Raw genomic sequence first — 20945 nt, forward strand, 5'->3', positions numbered from 1 at the left:
AAAAGCAGTACTTGTGGGGCTTGATTTTATTCAACTCTGAAGACAAATGTCTAAACGTTTTTTCACAGCCATGAACTAAAGGAATGAGTGAAATATGACAACTGATATGCATAGACAGATATTTATACATATCAGTTATTGACAATATAAGAAAAATGACAAGAAACTGTGGCTGTTTATCAGGTCAGGTTATCTGATATCAAGATATTTAAAGAAAAAAAATGGACAAATATTCAAAAACAGTAATAGTACAAAGTGCTGTGTTGGATGATATGTACTCTTCAAGTGACACTGTAACATGTCTCTGTATATTTTTGGACATCAGAAATTAAAACACTCACGTTTTCTTGCATGCAACCAAAACTTCCAGACATAACTAATCTTAGAAAAGGAACAGCACAGGTGTTAAAGACAAAATGATGGCTGGATTCAAATTTAGCTGCCTTAGTTTCTTGTTCAAAAAGTGCTTTGGCAACTGTAACATAATGTGTAATATCAGGTTAAAAGCCAGCCTACAAAATCACAATATTAACATGCAATGAACATTTTAACACAGCATTGATAGTAACATAAAACTATCAGTAAAAAAAAAGGCGAGCACTCATGCAGTGGATTACTTGGCACTGATTTGCTGCATAAATAAAGATTAGGACACAATTTCCAGTTGTTCACATATTCTTATATAAAACATGTCTACACTTAAAAGCATGTGTTGCATTCATACTACAGCTTTTGTTGTCGAATGTTTTGTGCATTAGCATATTTAGATGGTGCACTGAACAGCTGTTCAAACTTGTCACATTGTATAAATCAAAGATGCTCAGGGCTATCCAGCTGTGTGTGCCAAACGAATCCTAGTTCATGATTTTTATGATCACATGATTCATGATCATGATTTTATGTATCTTTTTTTGTCCCGTCACCCATTTTATGAAGACATCATAAGGCACTGCGTTATCGTGATGGTCGTAAATATGTCAGCCCTCTGTGTCAGTCTTCTCCTTGGCCAAATTTCAAAGCGTGAAAGGCTTGGGTGAGCAGCTGCTTGTGCCACTCAACATATTGTTAAATCTCTCTTCTTTTTTTTTCTTTTTTAAGTCTTCTCCTCAATGGCCCTGATGATCTTTGTGCAGCTGCATTCTCTCTTTCTCCACATGGAGGCGTTCTCTCTCAATCTGCAGTCTGCCAGCCTCGAATTTAAAGAACTGCAGTCTCTCTTTCTCCAGCTGCAGTCTCTCCTTCTCCAGTTTAAGCCTTTCTGTCTCCAGATCCACCGCCGACGTCCAGCCTTTGCCTTCTTTCTCTCTATCTCTCTGTCCCTCATAGTGGGTGGAGGATAAAGCAGGCGTGGAGGACGAGGGCGGGCCTTGTTGCGGCGGCAGGTTGAAGGAGGAGTCAGCATGTTCGGATTGGCTAAGCAGCTGGAGCCTCAGCCTCTCCCTCTCCACCTGTAGCCTCTCTTTCTCCAGATGCAGTCGTTCCCTCTCTACCTCCATCTGTCGGAGACGCTCCTTCTCCACCCCTAGTCGCTCTTTCTCTACCCCCAGGCGTTCGGTTTCCACAGCCAGGCGCTGTTTCTCCAGCTCCAATCGCTGTTTCTCAATAGCAAACAGGAAGCCCGCCCCCGTGTTTTCATGATTGGTTACTCCACCCAGAACATGAGCTGACATCCCCATGGGGCCCCCAGGAAGTGTCAAGTCTCTGCTGAATGTGGAGGTCGGCGTTTTACAGGAGGTGAGCATCCCCAAGTCCCCGTTGTGGGAGTAAACATCACTGACATGCCCCTCCCCACGTGACTCCATGTCACTGAGGAGGGAGGGGATGTCATCTTCATCTATTTCTCCATCTCCCACGTCACCGTCACCGCTCAGCTAGAGGGAAAGGGTGAAGTCATTAAAACACGTGAAAAAAGGGTTTATGATGTGGCTGTAAAGGAAGCTTTGCACAGCCTTAGACTGGGATCAGGCTACAGGAGTTTCAGGTAGATTTATAGCTGATTTTAACCCCTAAACAATCAGAGAGAAATCTAAACTGCTGGGTTAAACTGCTCCAGTTTGAAACCCTCGTGGAGTTTGCAATCCCTCGTTGAGTCTACTGTGATTACATCAAAAACAAATGATTTTTTTTTTGCCTGAATATGTCAGAAATTTCCAAGGACCACAATAGCCAATAAGGAAGAAGAAGGAGCCACTAATGATTAGCAAGCAAGCAACAATAAACAACGTTTAGCCCACGAGGCGGACTATAACATACTCATGTTGACAAAAAACACATCTGTTGAGTGATTTTCAAACTGACTTTAAAATGATTTTAAGAATCCCGTATTCCAAGCATGGCCCTCCAAAGTAACTATGAAGAGGGTGAGATAAAGTTGCATTATGGGAAATAAAGGATCGATTGTGTTTGGAGCTTGAGCCATACTAGAATGTAAAAAATCCGGATACCTGCCTCTGTAGTTTTTAGATTCTTATACTGTATATAAAGATCCTAGTTAAGATTATCTAGGATCATTTCACAGCATATAGTTGGGAGGTTTGTGTTTTGGTAAAATGCTATGTGTTTTTTGAGTGCATTAGAAGTGTTTGGCTCTCTCAGCTGCGAATAGTCTGGCTCACATGAAACATTTAACCATGAAACACTTTAATAAGACTGTTAAGACTAAATTGGAGGATCCTTATGGAGTTTTTGTGGAAGATAGTGACATACGACTCACAATCTGAACAGATAATGAAAGAGAGCTTAATGCAATCAGCAAAGACTAACATTAAATGTCATGTTTAAATTAAAGTAACGGTCTTGATGATTAAGTTTGATCTGCCTTGTGGACCTACATGTGTTCCATTAAAAGACAAGACAAACAAGGGCCACTTGAGCTACATAATGTGCTATAATCACTGTGATATGTTTCATATAACTGCTGCTGATAATGAAGCTAATTAAAGCAAATAGTGCCATGTAAGTATAGACTGATTCTCCTCCTATGACAGAGTTAATAATCTGAGCCCTGTGTCAAAAGCTGATCTGACAGAACCACTATGTAGATGCATATTTTAATTAGGTTTAATCAAAATCTACAGAGGCTTTTATTCCTACAGACATAATAATTACCGTAGCACCATAAGCTTCTTTTTCTTACTCTGTATTCACTGACGTCGTCCTCCATCTTCACACCCAGAGGTGCCATCATGGCCTGTCCGCTCGGCTCACTAAGACCCTCAAGCTCCGGCCAGTCGCAGTGACAATCCTTTGAGAGGCCCGAGAGGTCAATCAGCTGGTCACAGCCAGATCCCAGAGAAGCCACCTCGTGCTCAGGGGACGACTGATCGTACTCTGTCTTCATGACCAATGAGGAGGACGAGGAGGAGGAGAGAGAGAGCTCAGCCTGAAGCTGCTTTCTCTTCATCAGTGCACGCCAGTCCAGGTAACGACGCTTCACCTGTGCAGAAGGTCAGAAAGGAAAGAGGGAAGTGTTCCGAGAGATTAGAGGGGGTAAAGACAGGATGAGATTTTAAAAAGTAAAAGCATGACTTGGAACAAATAAATAAATATACCTCAGCAGCAGTGCGTAGCTCTCCCTCCCCCAGTGAATTTACACCTTGCGCCACTTCCTCCCATGCCTGTCTCTTCAGCTCATTAATTGCTGTGTTCTGTCAAACACAAAGAGAAAAAAAACACACATAAACAATATACGTTTTATATCAATGCCAGTTTTCCATGAAGCATTAAAAAGCTGCCATGCTAGTCAAACTCATCCTGTGATGTATAGCCTCAGGATAGTAAGAGGCAAATACCAGCATCAATACTGACTTAAAAACAATGTAATAGTGATGGATTGGTTGAAAGATATATATTCTTCTATAAACCTTGTTTGTAAGGGTTGCATTTAGTGGCTGAGTGTTCCTTTTGTTTGTTTGTTTGAGTTCTGATGAAGATGGGAGTTTAACATCTTTCGGCTGAAAATGAACAGTGTTAGCGCTCTCTGGTGGACATCCAAGGTAATGGAGATTCAACTTTCAAATCATTCAAAACATATTTGGCATACCTCTAAAGCACTGTCTTTGTACAAAGCATCTACTTTTCGATACTGATGTAATAATATGGGCCAAGCTACTGATGCAACCACTTGATTGGTCCAAGTCAAGTGTTTGTCTTGTGCTTCTGCCTTGCTATTGGGTAATCACTTCTTACAGTAATTTAATGTTGTCCAAGCCCCCTAAGAAAAATCTGTCTCTACTTTATTATACATACATATACATATAAGACTCCCTATGCGTGCTGGGTTTTAGCCAGTAATAAGCATATGTACTGATTTTCACTAATATATAAAAGAAATGTACAAACATTTTACAACAGCTTGAAGATGACTTGGACAAAGCTGCTTATTGGACAGAGGGGTTTGCATACATGATTGTGCTGATTGGTTCTTACTGTTGATGATATGTCCAACTCAGTTTCCTCTTCAGAGGACAGCGATTACAGAACATAAGTCTTTTGTCTACTGTTCTTTACATACTGATCGGAGTGCAGTAAATGCATCAGCATTATTGCAAATTCATACATAACATCCTGCTCAACAGAAAATGTTGTATCATTTGTTTGCAGCATAGCATGGTGGTACTTATTTGTGATGTAGTATTATTATGTTTTAATGCATTAACAGCTCTTAATGTATGTATTCTTATCAGATAGCATGGGAAAAAATGAAAAAAACGTCACCTGCTGCCTGGAGAACAACACGTCCCTCCTCTTATGGATCTCTCTGATGAGAGTTTGTGTTTCTCTCACACTGTAGTTGCTCTTCCTCTTCCTCTTCAGATGCTTCATCTGCAGGAAATCCAGCTTGACAGGAAGGAGGGGTTGGAAAACCCAAAACAGAGACAAGGAGAGACAACTGGGGGAAAAAAATGAAGCTTATGGTAGAGATGAAAGAGTTTGTGTGGAAGAAGAAATGTAAAAAGGTAAAAAAAAAAAAAAAAAAAGAGAAATAGAAATAGAGCAGATGAAGGTGGGTGCTCCGTCCTGCGTCAGATGGAGAGATTTTTTTATGTTTGTTGTTACGCCATTTCTCAGTTTCATCAACAAGGAATCCCTTAGTGTCACCGGCAGTCCCTGTGAAGTGTTCCACTTGGGAGACTGATCCCAGCTGTTACACTAGAGGCTGCCTCTGTGCAGCAGCACGTGACACTTGAAGATGTGTAGATGTAAGGTACAAACTAGTGTGTGTAATTGCAGAGGTCACAGCTGGTCGGCTTGTTGAGTTAATCATCCAAACCTTTCTCGAACTTCAGAGGGAGAAGGAAGTTTTGCCTGGATTGGGGTTCTTCTTAAATGAAGCCAAGGCCACAGAGGTTATCAAGATGAGACTTAGGGTTCTTGACCTTTGTTTATTCTGCCTATACGTCTGCCAGAGGAGCTTACAGGGAGGAAGCATCACAGGCTGACAGGGTGCTGCATTCTTCCTGTAGTAAAGACAGAGAACAGGCACTGTGTATTAGTAGGATACAGAATGTGCTGATTTTTTATAACCAAACTTGAGGTAGGCTATATTTATTTGTTGATGGACGTCCATATTATACGGCCCTTGCAATACGTCAAGGTGTTTTATGTATATACAGAATTGTTACGTGTTTTGTATGATCAAAGTCAAAGTCAACTTTATTGTCAATTTCAAAATATGCCAGACATACAGTGGAATCGAAATTGCGTTTGTCTCCGACCCACGGTGCAATACAACCAAAATGAGGTAAAAAGATAAGGTAAAATAGATCAAATAAAATGAGGTAAAAATAAGATAAATAATATTTACAGTAATAAATTCTATTAATTTCTATTAATGCACTTTTTAATTTCAGGACAGGCTCCAAGACAAATTCTTCTGGGTATAATAAAGTATATCTCATCTCATCTCATCTCATCTCATCTTACATGCAATAGACTTATTTTATGGGTCAAAGTGGGATAATTTGTCTTTATATGTAAATCTTTAGAAAGGGATCTATCCTTGTCTTAAATATTTGTCAATAAAGAGAAAATCTATTGTAGGGGGAAACAGCATGCATATCCTGCCATACTGCTGTTTGCACTTTACTGTTTCTATTTTCTCAGGAGCAACAATAACCCTTCCTCTGGAGGTTAAAACCTCAGATAAGAAGCAGAAAATAAACAGTATCAATATCACAGCCTGTGTTTAAATAGAATAGGACAAATGAACCTAAGGCTATAAAGACCGTGTGCACTCCTGGTAGACGAAGAAAAAAACACGACACCTTCAATAAAGATGTGCTTCTAGGTTATCCCCACACGCATTATTTTCCAGTTAAAATAACGGAGTGTTTTCGAGCAATAGTACGCTACGAGTATTTTTTTTCTAATCTGACGAGCACAACCCAAAATCCTCATCAATATCTAAAAATGTAATGCAGTCTTCTTTTCTGCACCACCACCGCCTGCATTTAAACATGACCTGAAATATATTATGAAGATATCTCACCTTACACACACAGATGTTCTGCAATGAAAACAACATCCTAGAGGTACAATTTCAATGCTGCGTTCACTGTAAACTCGGAAACGGTAACCTCTCCGCGTTCAAGTTAAAAAATAGTACGGATTGGCAGGCGCCAGTATGAGATAATAAATTGCATAAAACATCGGAGCAAACACTAAAATTAGGTTTACTACTTCTGAAGAAGCACTGCACATTTATCTGCCAAAGTTGTGCGGAAGGGAGGAAAGTAATTGGTTGTGTAGGATCTGGCCCGTTTTAGAGACGTTGTTTTAACAGGGGACGGGTTGAGTAACACGATCTTTACAGTCTCACTGTTCCAGTAAATACTTTCTAAAATATCTTATGAGCTGAATCGTATTAAAAAAATATGTATTTATGGGTCTCTCAACGCAGTGTGTGGGTATTTACAATACTTCCGAGAGCATTTTAAGGCGTCGTTGGTTGCGCACAGTTTCGATCGCTGCTATTGGTCAATCCTCCACCGCGCCCACTTATGACGACATTAGATCTCGCCAAGCTGTTCCGGGCATGTGCACGGCTGTCAAATCTAAAACGTAAACAATGTGGCAGCGTTTTGTGTTTTAATTTACGTCACCTCTGTTGACGAACAATGGGCAAGTGAAACCAAATGTCAGCAAACTTGTGACGCTCTGTGGGGGTCTAGATGAACAGGTGTAATAGGTGAGGAGATGGGCTCTGTTCGGTGGGCTTTCCGCTGTGGCTCGTGGACACCGAGCAGGTCTGATTGGCTGCTCGCTGCTCGCTGCATTCAGCGGGAAGAGAAGGACAGGATCGGACAGTTTGTGTTTGCCAAGGATGCCAAATCAGCTGTGGTGAGCCTGACTGAAAACACTCCAGCTTCTGTCGCTTGTTACAAAATAAACACGTGTGAAACACTCACAGACTGTCTCTCTCTCTCTCTCTCTCTCTCTCTCTCTCTCTCTCTCTCTCTCTCTCTCTCTCTCTCTCTCCCATCAGGCTGGCAGGTTGTTGCTGAGGAGATTTGTGTGTGAGAGGATGGGGATCCCCTGGTCAGACATCAGACTGGAGAGATCACCTAGAGGGAAACCTTACCTGGCAGCACCACTGAAGGTTCACACCATGACTACAGTTTATCCAGCAAGCAAACTACTCTCTCTCTCTTCTGTTTCATGATGTCTAGTTTCAGTCTCACCTTCTCTTTTAACACCACACCTGTCCCTTTAAATACTTATTGCACATTGACAGTTTTCACATGTTCATCATGTCTTGTATCATCGTGTTTACACTGAGTGAAGCTACTTTAAATGTTGTGGAGATGAATGTAAACTAATTTAAAGTCCCTGCAAGTTTATTGGGTTTGAACAAATTTCAACCAAACTTTTCTATTTTGGTCTAGTTTAAAAACACTCGGGTAGTAAAGTTTAGTAGGGAAGACAAATACATAACACAGGTGGATATATGTCTTCTTACCAGTTGCAGTGGTACAGGTCAAACTGTGACCAAAACTTCAATGTAGCTGAATAAATTATTATTTTTAAATTGTTTTTTTTTTTAAAGTAGCTCATTGATGTCGATTATTGTTGTCATGTGATTTAAGTATTTACGTAATGATTGCTGTTTTGCTGTGCGTCCAGGTCGGTTCTGATTCAGGCCCTAAACAACCTGCATGGAGTTTCAACCTGTCACATCAAGGAGACTACGCAGTGCTCGCTGCAGAGCAAGGCATGCAAGTGGGAGTGGATATCATGAAGACCGCCATGCCAGGTGATAACTGGTGTTTCGTCCGATCAGTATTTGCAGATATTTTTGCTGAAACTTGAGAAATGTCTTGCTTTTAGGGCCCAGATGCACACAGGTTTTGTTAAATACATGTTAGAGATGTTTTTTTTTTGTTTTTTTTACAACAACCTCTACTAGTTGTCTTGTGGCAGATTATCTTTGTTGATGTACCAGGAGACTTTCCAATATTCAAGACCCTGAACATGTCGAACAAACGTAACTACAGATGTTGAATCATGGCAAAAACCTTATTTAAAAAATATAACTACAAACTTCTGTCTCAGCTGTTCATTTTAATTATCTAAAAATTTAGAATATTTAATCACAGCCAAAATCTGTCAGAAATAATCCCCAATCCCCACAATAAGGCAGGCATGTTATTTGTTTCTTCTTTAAATATCAAACTTCACCACAAGGGTTCACTGTTGCCTTGTGTATGTTAAAAGTCAAGGCCAACGTTGCCTTGGTTTGCAGATGTTTTGTTTTCCATGTGTGTGTGAATGTGTGTGTGTGTCATGGGTGCATTCAATGTTGTTTGGATAATCTCTTCGCTAGCTTTACCTGAAGTCTGCCTCCATCTTCCTCACACCTTACTCTGCTTTCCCCTCTTCTTCTTCTTCCTCCCTTCCTTCACTTCTGATATCTTCCCCATCGTTCTTCATTGTCCCTCACACCTCTCCTCTGTCCTCTCCTCTGCCACCCTGTCTTTCTTCCCCCCCCCCCTCCAGGTAGCAGCTCTGTGCCGGAGTTTTTCCGCATCATGACTCGTCAGTTTACAGTGTACGAGTGGAGCGTCATCCAATCAGCCGGCTCAGAGCACCAGCAGCTCGCCACGTTCTACCGCCACTGGGTAACCATGGCAGCCATACTACCCTGTCGTCACATTGCATTTCTTGGCCCCCATGAGCAGTGCCTTTTTCCTCGTCTTTTTTTTTTTTTTGCGCATGTGTGTGGAGGAAACGTAGGAAGAAAAATAACATTTATGATGGCCTTTGAGCCATACACACACACACACACACACACACACACACACACACACACACACACACACACACACACACACACACACACACACACACACACACACACACACACACACACACACATTAATACATTTTGTACACACAAGTGTTAACTCTGTTTTTCTCTCCTCATATTTCTCACATTCTGTCCTTGTCTGTCCTAGTTTGTATTCCTCACAGATACACAATAGCTCTCTATTTTCCCTTTCTCAGTATTTGTCATTTTTTGTTTGTCTAATATATTTTCTTCCTTGCCAAAAACACACAGAAAAGACAAACGCGCGCACACACACACCAACACACACAGATGGACATCAGCAGAATCGGCGGTGCTAAGTAAAGATGTGGTGAGATTGAGAGGGTGGCACAGAGACGTCAAGCAGCTCTGATATCATCATCACACTGTTGACTAATGTCAGAGTTCCATGGTTGCCATAGCAATTAGCCTTGTAATACTGTTATTGTGGCTCATTGGTTGTCGAGAGGGGTTTTGGCTCAACACACATAAGCACCATGTATCTCTTTTGTATGCACACTGTTAGACATGTGTGCATGGATTCCCATCTGTTGTGGTTTTAAGTTACTTTGCTACTGAGCCAAAACACATGAAACACACACACACACACACAGACACAGACACAGACTTTCCTCCTCAGCTTAGCGAGACAACACAAAAGTCTTGTTTTTTTGTTTTTTTTGCCTCAAAGTGCCTGTGATTATTTTCTGCATGACATGACTGGGTGTCCTCCTTTCTTTTCCGACCAAGGCCCTTAAGGAGAGCTTCATCAAAGCCATCGGCACAGGCCTGGGCTTCAACCTGCAGCGGGTTGAGTTTCACCTGACCTCTGAGCCTCTCACGGCGGGCCATGCTCTGCACCAGACCAAGATGCATCTAGACGAAAATGAGGAAGACGACTGGATTTTTGAAGTGAGTTTGAAGACGGATGCTAACAGTGAAAAGGACAACAAAAAAAAAACTGCCTAAAATATTGATTTAAAAGGAAGTTGTGATATTTCTTTTGAAAGGTATGACAAAAAAAATAAACCAAAACGACTAAAAACAATATTTAGTAAAAATCTGAATTAGGCGGGAAAACATTCCAAAAATATTACAGACAGTTTTTACAAACAGCCTTATTTAATGTATCATTCACTGATGTTTATCACTTTTTTAGTCACACAGTTCTAGTGGTTTCATTCACTTTCTCCATTTCCCATTTTGAATTCGTCTCACTGTTTTTATCCTGCCAAATGTGTGCGATCTTATTTCAGTGTATGAGTCCATCACAATAACACAATAACACACGTCTTACAATATTTACTCAGAATACTTCTACACTGTCCATGAACGAACAGGAGCAGGAAAAAGGAAAACGTATAATACCTGCTTCTTTTTTCAATAACATACGTTACTGTTGATACAGAATCAGGTTGCTAACCGTAGTTTACTTTTTCTGTCTTGATTCATATCACACTAACGCTGAATCAATCATAGAGTTAGATTTACTCAATAAGTTCATAATTTCTCATGACTTTTTCTTTATACATTCTTTTAAATTCCTGATGTTACTGCTGTGGCACTTTTTTGTCATTTTTTTTATTTTAAAGGAAAGGAACAAGTTTAGGAGTATTTTGACAAAGCTTTCAAGAAATCAATGAGCTTAAAAAGCAAAGGATGCTACAGCTCTGCTGTTGGGTCGTCCATGTTCTATTCCCCAGTTGCCCCCCCCCCCCCCCCCCCCCCCGAATGCATGTGCAAAGTGAATCCCAGGTGGTGTTACGGAGATATACACACAGAAGATTGCAACAGCGGGGCTATCAAGTGGCCCTCAAACCCTCCAAACACCACGACAAGAGATAAGAGAAGCACCAGAGCAGAACACTCGTCTATATTTCTGTTTTTCCATTTCATCTCCTCTTCTCTGCTCCTCATCACCTTGTTGTCTTATCTCCTCACCTCCATCCCACCTTCCCCTCTACTCCCCCCCCCCCCTTGATGTGTTCTCTTATACTCTTTCTTCTCTATCTTCACCTTTTTCCTTCATTTTTCATGTACCTGCTCTCTTCTTCTGACTGCTCCTCACCCCCCCCCCCCCCCCCCCCCCCCCCCCCTTCATGTTTGTCCTCTCTACACCACTCCTCCCTTCACTTTTTCCACCATGCCCAGTGGCAGAGAGATTAACAAGTGACTGCTAAAAGGTTACCACTGCTTCGAAAAGCCTGATGTTACATCTCCTGTCTCTCTCTAAGCCTCTTGGGGTGGTGAAGCTTTAATGCTGTTTTAGTGTCCGTGTTTTCACACTAGAGAATAACAGCTTGCCCGTATCGATCGCAGGTAGATGGCAATGCTTTTTTCTTTTTTTTTTCTTTTTTTTGTGATTGTGGGGAGAAGACAAGTTACCCTGTTAACAGAATGTTGTATTTGTTGGGCTAAAAGGGATTAAAAGTTGTCGAAAGAGTCAGTGGACAGAGGAGAAAAATAGGCACCATATTAGTTATTAGAGGGAAAAATCTCCATCACACTCTCTCATTTCTGCTTTATTTCCCATTAGTGCATATATTTAAATCAGGGCCCGACTGAAATGACATTTTTGGGGCCGATGTCGATATCGATGTTAGGAAGAGAAAAATCTGATATTGATATATGGGCTCATATCTTTCTTTGATCTTTAGAGATTGAGAGATATAGATACACACATTGTGTGGATCCCTCAGATGTAGTTATCAAACATCAAACAAGATATTTAATAAAGACAAGATCAGTCACTCAACTGACAGTAACTGTGCATGTACGTGCTTCACCGTTTGACACTCTGGAGAGTGATGATGGTTGTTTTCATCCACATTGCGCCCCTGCTGGTGACAGCCAGAAAGAAAACTGCTAGTTCAATACAATGAAACTCAGATGAAATGTTATTTGACTGCTGAATAATTGTAGTAATATCGGCGCATACCAGAGATAAAACTAGTCAATACCGATAATCACCTGATATGCTAATATCGGTCGGTCGGGCTCTAATTTAAATGATCTTCATCAAGGATACTAACTAGCTTTACAACTTTTCTATATTGATATTTATAAATGCAAATGTAATTTTGTTATTTGAGGAGATACTTGTCAGTCACACCATAGGTCGTAGAAAGAGAACAAAAAGGATTAAACGGTTGGTCAACCTCTAAATACATCAAGTAATCTGCTGTTACGAAATTCTTCATATTGCTCTGTTTAGTTTATTATGTCATTGTAAATATCAGTCTTTAGGAAAAATGATAAATTAGAAGATTTTTAGCACAAACAGAAAATACTTTTTTATTTTAGCCTTTAATTAATGAATTAATTTCATCTTGGATAAAAGATTCACTGCAACACATTTGATGTAAAAACAATGAGCATGAGTCATCTTATTAAATGAATGCATATATTCATTGAATCCATGGAATAACTTAAGTGTCCATCAAAGGAAGGAATACAAATACATGTGTAACACACACATACCAAAGTATGTTTCAAAGAGATACCAATAAAGTTCTGTAAGGGATCATGTTTAGTTGGGGGGGTTTCGTAGAGAAGAATGGAACCCCGACAGGTTGAGCGAGACCCCAACAGATACTCATTAAATAAATTATTATTTCTCCTAAAAATAGTGATCTGGGAATGGTTTTATTGATTCAAAATTGATAAATGTCTTCCGCTAATAAATAGTCCATCTGAATCTGCCGTTGAAGCTGGGTCCATAGCAACTGTTAACTATGTAGCTGTTATTACTCACTATTGAATTTTTTTTTTTTTGATGTGTTACTAGATCTGTTTTTTATGGGTTTCCTGTCTTGTGGTCTGTTTGTCCCTCCTGAGGACAATGAAGTATATCTAATCTAATCGTATTAACTGCAAGCCATGCATATTAGAGGTGTCCATGGCAACCGCTTAATTTTATAGTAACGGTTTGTTCTTCTTGTCAATAATGTACTATCGAGGGATAGCAGACTGTTCCTATGCACAATTGGCCAATCAGCCAAGTAATTAACGCAGCCATGTTATACTGTAATGTAAGAATGGATGGCCAATTACGGAGTGCCCCGGGCCGGGTGGTTATACTTGATTGCTAATTAAATGTTATTAGACTTTCCATCGAGTCATCACCACAAAATATAGGACTGAACAAAAACAAGCAACAATCTGAAAATTATAACAAGAGGCAGGACAATACAAACATTTTGAATACTAGATAGATAGCTGACAATAGATAATATTTATGGTAAAAAAAAAAAAACCAGCAAAAAATGCTCTTCAACAATAAAGAACATTCTTCAACTCAAACATCCTAAAAGCCCAACAGAATGACAAAAAAGCATTTTAGATGGACACATCCATACACATTGTCCTAACACACCTTGATGAAGCCAGTGATCTCCCAGTCAGCCTCGACGAACAGGGACACACATCATTATTTATAATCAGTGAATGATTGCAGAGACCTTGAGGGGTCAAACGAACTCAAACAAAATCAATGTTTTTTGGATGTGTCTCTTACATAGACAGGCACGCTCAGACCTCCGAGTGTTAACAGAGCGATGAGAGGAGCGGCGGGGCTGTTGACCGCACGTCCTCTGGATCAGTGCGTGTTGATTTGCTAAATCAGAGAGTAGCTATGACAGTTATCACTTCCTGCTTGACCTCTGATGAGGTCATCGCTGCAGCCTCTAGACACAGGCACCGAAGCACACACAATAACACACGATTACACATGGCCAGTAAAGTCTTCTTTTCTAAACAGTTACATACATTTCAAAACAATATGTCCCTTCTTGAATCATTTTTTTTATTCAACTTTTTTCTATGCTACCTTATTCTCTGCATAGCCCCTTGCCTCACACACACACCAACACCTGTTACTCCTACATAAACACACAGTTTGGCCTCTAAGGTTTTAAGTGTGTCATCATGCTAACAACAACTGTTACGCAAATTCTATTGAGACAAAAAGTTTGACTGGACAAATTTCTAATCCAGAAAAACCTTTAAATGGATGTTTTTCTCCTCAACAGGATAGACTGACAGTGCAACAGGCTTCACTGTGTGTGCTTTGAAAATATGAATATACAATGCAAAAATATCAGATTATATTAAAGCAAGAAGGCCCAAAGAAACCTGCAAAAATAAAAACACAAAAGCAAGGTTGAAAAAAACTGGTGTTGGCAACATGTATTAATCATGTATGCAGTAGAATGGATTTGTAGCTTCAAGCGTTCAGCATTGACAGATTTCAGTGAATATATTGAAGCTTGATGTTTCCTGTGTGACTTGTAAATACAGCTGGTTATCTGTCTTAACCTTCAATAGCTCTCCTTAGAAATTATGCAGTCAGATACGAGACACACGCATGCATGTATCACATGGATGCATGCAGGGTGAATATCTACATGAACAGCTGATAAAGATGAACATGCAGTATGTGTCATATTGTTTATGGTATTTGTGAATACATGTGTGTATAATAATATACTCTAAATTCAAATGAGTATAACGTGACGTTTGTTGCTCAGTGTGAGATGTTGTGTTATGTGTATCTTCTCGTGCAGGAGAGCTTACTGGATGCTGACCATCATGTGGCAGTAGCGCTGGGACCAGCAGAGAAACCAGGCTCTGCAGTAAGGAACATTTACATGTTGAACGTCTTACATTTGTTGAATTCTGACCGTTCCTCCTAGGACGTGTGATTAAATCATTTTTAGATATTTATTTTGCAGCCATAAAAATGCAATTTTTTTCCATGACCTGCGTAAGCAGTGTTTAAAAAAGCAAATTTACCCCAGGCTTAAAAGTAGTAATTCTTTAAGCAACCAATAGCGGTGTCACAGTGAGTACACTGATGCTGTTGTACATCTGTACATCACTGCAACAAGGTGAATGGTAAAACAAATGAAGGACAGAAATATAAGATATTGACGGTGTATTACTTTTTGTCATAAAAAGGGAATTCTCACCTATATGTGCAGCTGGTCACATCAGACAGATGATGTCAGAGACAAGCTGGTGGACATTATGGAACATTGAGAAAGGAAATACCTGTTGTTCTATCTATGCATTCAGATGCATAGACTCGTCCAATATTTCATTCATAAAATAAACTGAAAAAATATCTTACAACTACAAACCATATTGGAGATACTGAGCAAGAGATGAGGCACATCACTTTTTTTGTTGTTGTTGTTCTCTGCCCAAAGATACGACTGTTTGGGGGTCAGATTTGGGGAATGATGCAGCGGATATGTGTTGTTCCCCTTTGACCTCTTCGTCTCTTTATCTGCGTGATCTGCTGGAGGGAATAACAGGAAATGGCAGCAACCTCTTGTAAATATTTACAGTCGCAGCAGAAAAAAAAAACAATGACTCGTAAATGGATATAAGCTGATCCACCCACAGAAGATCACTTTCTTCAAATTGTTACCGAGAGTCATGAGACGGAAAGACTGACTTTCCTACTAAAACTGAGAAATGATGAATGCATTGCAAGATGGACAAAATGGAAACTTTATTTGACTTCATTAAGATCATGCTGGGTGGTCTGCCCTGCTCATCTTCACTGCCTAAAATGTCATTTATCTCCCTTTTATATTGCTCTGATAATCATTTAGATGTTGAAGAGCTGTCCTTTATCTATTATTGTTCTATATCAGGGGTATCTAAGGCATATTGGGTGGTGGGCCGGACTCATTTTGCAGACGTCACGATATCGTTTTTAGTTGAGACTTTACTAAATCTGAGTGTCAAAATAATCATGGTTAGACTTAACATCCTTATTCTGTTTTCTCCTCAGCCTCTTCATCCATCCCTTCCCACTCCCACCACGTTCACACTGCTGTCGTTCAGTGACCTCATTGCATCCGCCTCCCCTCTGACAGATGAAGACCCCGCCTACTGGGACAGCTTCCAGATGAAGGCCGAAGCTCCGCAGAGACAGAGACAATAACCTCCTGTCTCACACTGACACCTGCCATACCTACACACACACACCTGTCAGAAGTACCAGAGAAGAAAGACATGGACTGATATGGAGAGATGCATCAGAAACCACAGGTTTGTCTCAGAGGACTTCAGAATCCATACAGCACCTGACACCTTCTACTGTATCATAAAAATGTGAGAAATACTTCCTAAGAAGCAATCCTCCACAATACTGTGCTGTACATCCAAACATTTCTTGTTGAACAGTGATTTAGTCCTGTTGATCATATAAGCTTTCAGAATTAAAAGGCTGTCTTTTTACAAATGAAAAGGATTCATGTCATTTTAACAATAAAATCCCAAATCTTCTCTGAGTGCCTTGTTTTTTTTTCTTTACTTATCTTTGTTTAGCCAAGTTTTGCAGCTGTTCATGTGAGTTTAATGTAAGTAAATGATCAGTGTTGTTATTTTTTTTAACCTTCTCAGTCTCTCTCTCTATGTGTGTGCTGTGTCTCATCAGACACAGAGCTTGATTGAAAATAAATATATTGTTATTAATCACGATTCATGTCCATTGTAAAGTCTGTAAACCCAGTTAATAGAACACAAAGGAGTATAACTATTAGCAATTTTTTATTTCAATATACAGTATTTGATTGCTTTTACCATGTGAGGGATTACAGTGGACCACAACTAATGAAACAAGCCACATTTATTTGTCATATTGTTACATAGATCAACAGCACAAAGACTTGCAGCCCTGTGTTTATGACTGTATGTGAAGTAGTCGAGTTGTGCTTCTTTGTCACTTCCTCTTTACTGCCAAGTATCTCTGATCCGCTTATCTTGCATGAATTTTCACCTTTCTTTCTTTCTTTCTGTCTCTCCATCTGGCAGCTTATCTGTTTTAGTCGAGGACATTTAGCTGATCATCGTGTTCCTTCCCTCTCTTTTTCTGCTCCATCTTCCACCTCTCTCTCTTCTGTTCTCTGTCTTTTTGACTTTCTCAAGTAGAGCAGGTGGAAGGTCGTGCAGGTTTAACCCTCATTTCTATATCACATTCAAATCGCAACCTGTAATCAGAATCTTTCTCCTCCACATAAAGTAAGAAAATGAAGTTAGAGATCAAATGATAGACGCGTGCAGTATGCACCCTCTCTGCTTTCACCCCAATCTTAACTTATATGTCAACACACATTAAGTGGCTGCTGCACAACATTTAGGTCATTAATGTACGGTAGGTGTTTGTAAGAAGATGACAGAATAGTGAAAGTCAAATCATCGTCGTATTTTGCGGTCAAAATAAACAGGATCTTGAAATGAAATTTAAGATATTTACATCTCAAAACTAGTATGGGAGGCAGAGTGCACTATAATTAAGGGATTCTTCTGCAGGTAAATGTGTTCTGGGATGAGAAATGTTCCTTTTGATCGAGCTTATATTAAAGTGGTTTCTTCAGGCTTGACTTGGACCGGCTCATAGCTAAGCTGCTATAAGCTTCGGCTTCTGTCCCCTCACCTCTTTCTTTATCTGTATGCATCCCCGTTCAAATGATGCATGTCACTAACTTGCATCTTCCCCAGAATTGATGTTGTATAATTTTGTCACTGTCATTATTATCTTCGTTGTATTGTGAGTGATATTTATTGTAATGTTATTTCTTTTATTTGCAGTGCTCTTATTGGTCTCTACTCTGTTGGTACTTTTTGCTGCTTGCGTGCATCCCTCTCTGTTTGTTTGTCTGTCAGAGATCAAAGGGCAGGGAAAGGAAATTATAGATAATTATGTTTCTTCTGACAAACAAATATTGTGTGAGCTGCATGCCCCTCACACACACGACCCTGCCTCTTGACCCCTGTGTGGGCTGTGTGACATAGACCTGCTATCTGACACCTGTACATCTGCTGCTCCACTTCATGTCAGATATTGCTCTCTTGATTTCTTCCACCTTCTTCCAGCAGTTGAGGCATTTTTTCTATTGTATTTCTCTTTTTTTTTTTGACAACCGTGCTGTTAAAATGTCTTCATTGAGGTCATTTGTTTGTGTTTGTCTGTGAGACATCGTAGACAGTATGACAGATAAATAGTGCAGTCACCAAAGTGCATGTTTTTGCAAGTGTGTTTATGTGTGCTGCGAGTAAAAGAAATAGGGCTTGAAAACACACACATTGCCTCCAGCTGGAGAGAATTAGTTTGCCTCCTCGCCCGTCTTAAATCTTGTGTTCTCTGCGGCGGTGAAGGAGGGGAAAAGGGGTCAGACTGGAGTCACACAGGCTCTCCTCTGAGGGAGGCCATTTTTAGTCTCCTCAGGTTTCCTGGCGTGTCTAAGAGGAGACCATGGTAATGGATTTTTTTTTTTTTTTTACACGGACACAAGAGTGCTTCAGGCATCAGACAGAGTTTCCCCAGTAGTACCCAGAAGTGACGAGACCCTTTCCAGCTTGTCGTTGAAGATAAGAGCAAAGTTTCGTCTTGATTTGAAAATGTGGGCCGACCGTCACTGGTACAGATTTTAAAATGAGTTTGAAGTTTTGGAAACCCCATGCTTTTCAACCATTGTTTCATAGAGAAACACCTTTCGAACTGTAACAATTACAGCCCTTGAATGAGTCTCCAATGTATTTTACACAGTATTATTATCTACAGAAATGATTCACTATAGCGATGTTATTTCTGACTGGAGAAATGTCCTTGTTAGCTGAGCAGTTATCAATTGTAACCCTTTAGTCATGCTAGCAACACGGCTCTAGAATCTGAGTGTGGGGTGGCATGGGCCCCAAATGAAGTCTAATTAGCCATCCCAAAATCCTTAACTAGTGTCTATTTGCCTTGACAAACGTTGAACTTTTGGTTGTGTTTCAACAGACTACTCACAGTTTTCTTTGCATTTCTATGTGGCTCATTTCCTAATGTCAGTCATTTAAACTGTGACTGTGAATATACATCTATACATCGTTTTGAGTCCTTAAAGAATCCAGCTGAGAAGATGTATGTGTTAACACTCTGCTGTGTTACTTTTTAAAGTTAAAATTGGACACATTTAAGTGGAGACAGAATTTGTAAATAAATGAGCTATTGATGTCAGGATAACTTAAATAACTTTTCCTCTCGTCAGATAGCCTTTTTTCACCAATGCAATTTCCATTAGCCTTCAATTGATCGTCTTATCCAAACTGTCCACCAGAGGGCAAAACAAGATGTCTGCCATCATAGCGTAGACACTTTGACTTGTTCAACACTGATTTAAGGTGGATGATTACTTCAGAAGCTTGTGATATAAGGCTCACAGTCATATTTGACTTCTAGCAAATAATCAGGAAAGGGTAGTGCAGTGTATAAGACACAAGGCCCTCGGGGGCGCTGGTGGCGCAGTGGTTAGGCCGTGCACCCCATGTATGGAGGCTATTGTCCTCCAGGCGGGCGGCCCAGGTTGAAATCCAGCCTGTGGCTCCTTTCCCGCATGTCATTCCCCACAATCTCTCTCCCTGATTTCCAACTCTATTCACTGTCCTATCTCTACATTAAAGGCCAAAAAAGCCCAAAAATAAATATAAAAAAATAAATAAATAAAAAAAAAAGAGACAAGGCCCTCAGAATATTTAACAGTTTTAAATCTCAACAACTGCAGTAAAAGAACACATTTTAAGCAGAGATGATTTATTGAGGTGTCATAGAGCAGACTTTGTTTATGTCTGGTTGGCTGGTTGGAAAACAAATTCAAAGGTTTTTTTCCTCCTTTCTTTCCTCGTGGACTTGTAAGGGAGTGTGAAGCTACTTTGATGCAGCCGGCAGCCTGAAGTCCGCAGAGAGGAGGCTGAGAGAGGCTCTCCTTTATCTGTTCAGGCTTTGCGGTTAGTGGTAGTTTAAATATGAAACATTGTCACTGCAACTGATGACAAGACTGGATTGCTTTTTGCCACTAGTGCCATAAGTTAAAATCATCAATCACTTTGACTCAGTGGTCTTTAATATTTTACTTTCCCAAATTTGCAACCCCACATTTATCGACAAACCCGACCATTACCAGTTCAATTATTTTATTAATCTTAAAAAGAGCATTGATTTAAGTATCAGCAAGAAATCAGTCTTACTAACAAACTGTAAATAGGTCCTACCTGATTGTTTTTAACAGGTGAAGTTTTAAAATTGTGAATGTTATTAATCAGTGTCAAGGGGGAAAAACATAAACAACAGTTATGATCATTTGAAACACCCGCCTGAACACACTGAAATGACGGCAGCAGCAGCCATGGCCTCTTGTCATACATCATGCATAATGTTCATTATTGGGTTGAATACGGAGTCTTCTGACAACAGGAGAAATTTAGATACAGATGTTTTACTTATCAGACAGACTCACCCTCCATTACCCTTGAGCTCTGTTGATTCCAGGCCTGTTTTCTTAAATGTAACTGTAAAAATCAGCCGGTCAAAGTGCTTTTTTGTTTGTTTGTTTTTCAGTTGTTGCTTTTCCTATTTGATAGGACTGTGGATAGAACAGGAAAGCAGGGTCAGGGAGAGAGAGTGGGGAATAACATGCAGGAAGGGAACATCACTTCAGATTCTATCCCTGGCCACTCGCATGGCCCATACATGGGGCGCGACTTATACCCTCAAGACCATCAGCGCCCCATCACTGTTTATTTTGCTTACCCCTGCTTTGTATGCACTGTGCAGCCCAACCCAATGTGTGATTATCAAGTAACG

At 40.1% G+C, this 20945-nt stretch overlaps 2 protein-coding genes across 3 annotated transcripts; one reads left to right on the plus strand and one right to left on the minus strand.

Annotated features, from left to right (window-relative positions):
• Nucleotides 1-8953, minus strand: msantd4 (Myb/SANT-like DNA-binding domain containing 4 with coiled-coils). Of its 2 annotated transcripts, none has more exons than XM_061046394.1 (5): nt 8831-8953; nt 4717-5459; nt 3552-3647; nt 3137-3436; nt 1-1871 (listed from the first exon to the last, which is right to left on the minus strand). In XM_061046394.1, exons 2-5 carry the CDS (start codon nt 4822-4824, stop codon nt 1107-1109), a joined length of 1269 nt encoding a protein of 422 aa, XP_060902377.1. In that variant the 5' UTR covers nt 4825-5459; nt 8831-8953; the 3' UTR covers nt 1-1106. The 2 variants fall into 2 exon arrangements, with proteins under 2 accessions (XP_060902377.1, XP_060902376.1); XM_061046393.1 differs by lacking the exon at nt 8831-8953 and adding an exon at nt 6491-6585.
• On the plus strand, nt 7007-16568 carry aasdhppt (aminoadipate-semialdehyde dehydrogenase-phosphopantetheinyl transferase). Its single transcript, XM_061046395.1, has 7 exons — nt 7007-7341; nt 7487-7600; nt 8125-8254; nt 8998-9119; nt 10058-10219; nt 14872-14940; nt 16110-16568. Exons 1-7 carry the CDS (start codon nt 7198-7200, stop codon nt 16260-16262), a joined length of 894 nt encoding a protein of 297 aa, XP_060902378.1. The 5' UTR covers nt 7007-7197; the 3' UTR covers nt 16263-16568.
• Nucleotides 16569-20945: the final 4377 nt, after the last annotated feature.

The sequence above is a fragment of the Labrus mixtus genome, chromosome 9 (assembly GCF_963584025.1).
Source record: "Labrus mixtus chromosome 9, fLabMix1.1, whole genome shotgun sequence".
Taxonomy (NCBI): Eukaryota; Metazoa; Chordata; class Actinopteri; order Labriformes; family Labridae; genus Labrus; species Labrus mixtus.

Bases quoted from the DNA above. Each gene is read 5' to 3' on its own strand.
- msantd4 (XM_061046394.1), bottom strand. From the start codon at position 4,824: ATGAAGCATCTGAAGAGGAAGAGGAAGAGCAACTACAGTGTGAGAGAA. The intron at 3,437-3,551 runs GTATATTTATTT...CCTTCTGCACAG, and splicing joins AGCTACGCACTGCTGCTGAG to GTGAAGCGTCGTTACCTGGA. The intron at 1,872-3,136 runs GTAAGAAAAAGA...CTTTCCCTCTAG, and splicing joins ACGACGTCAGTGAATACAGA to CTGAGCGGTGACGGTGACGT.
- aasdhppt (XM_061046395.1), top strand. From the start codon at position 7,198: ATGGGCTCTGTTCGGTGGGCTTTCCGCTGTGGCTCGTGGACACCGAGC. The intron at 7,601-8,124 runs GTTCACACCATG...CTGTGCGTCCAG, and splicing joins ACCTGGCAGCACCACTGAAG to GTCGGTTCTGATTCAGGCCC. The intron at 9,120-10,057 runs GTAACCATGGCA...TTTCCGACCAAG, and splicing joins CCACGTTCTACCGCCACTGG to GCCCTTAAGGAGAGCTTCAT.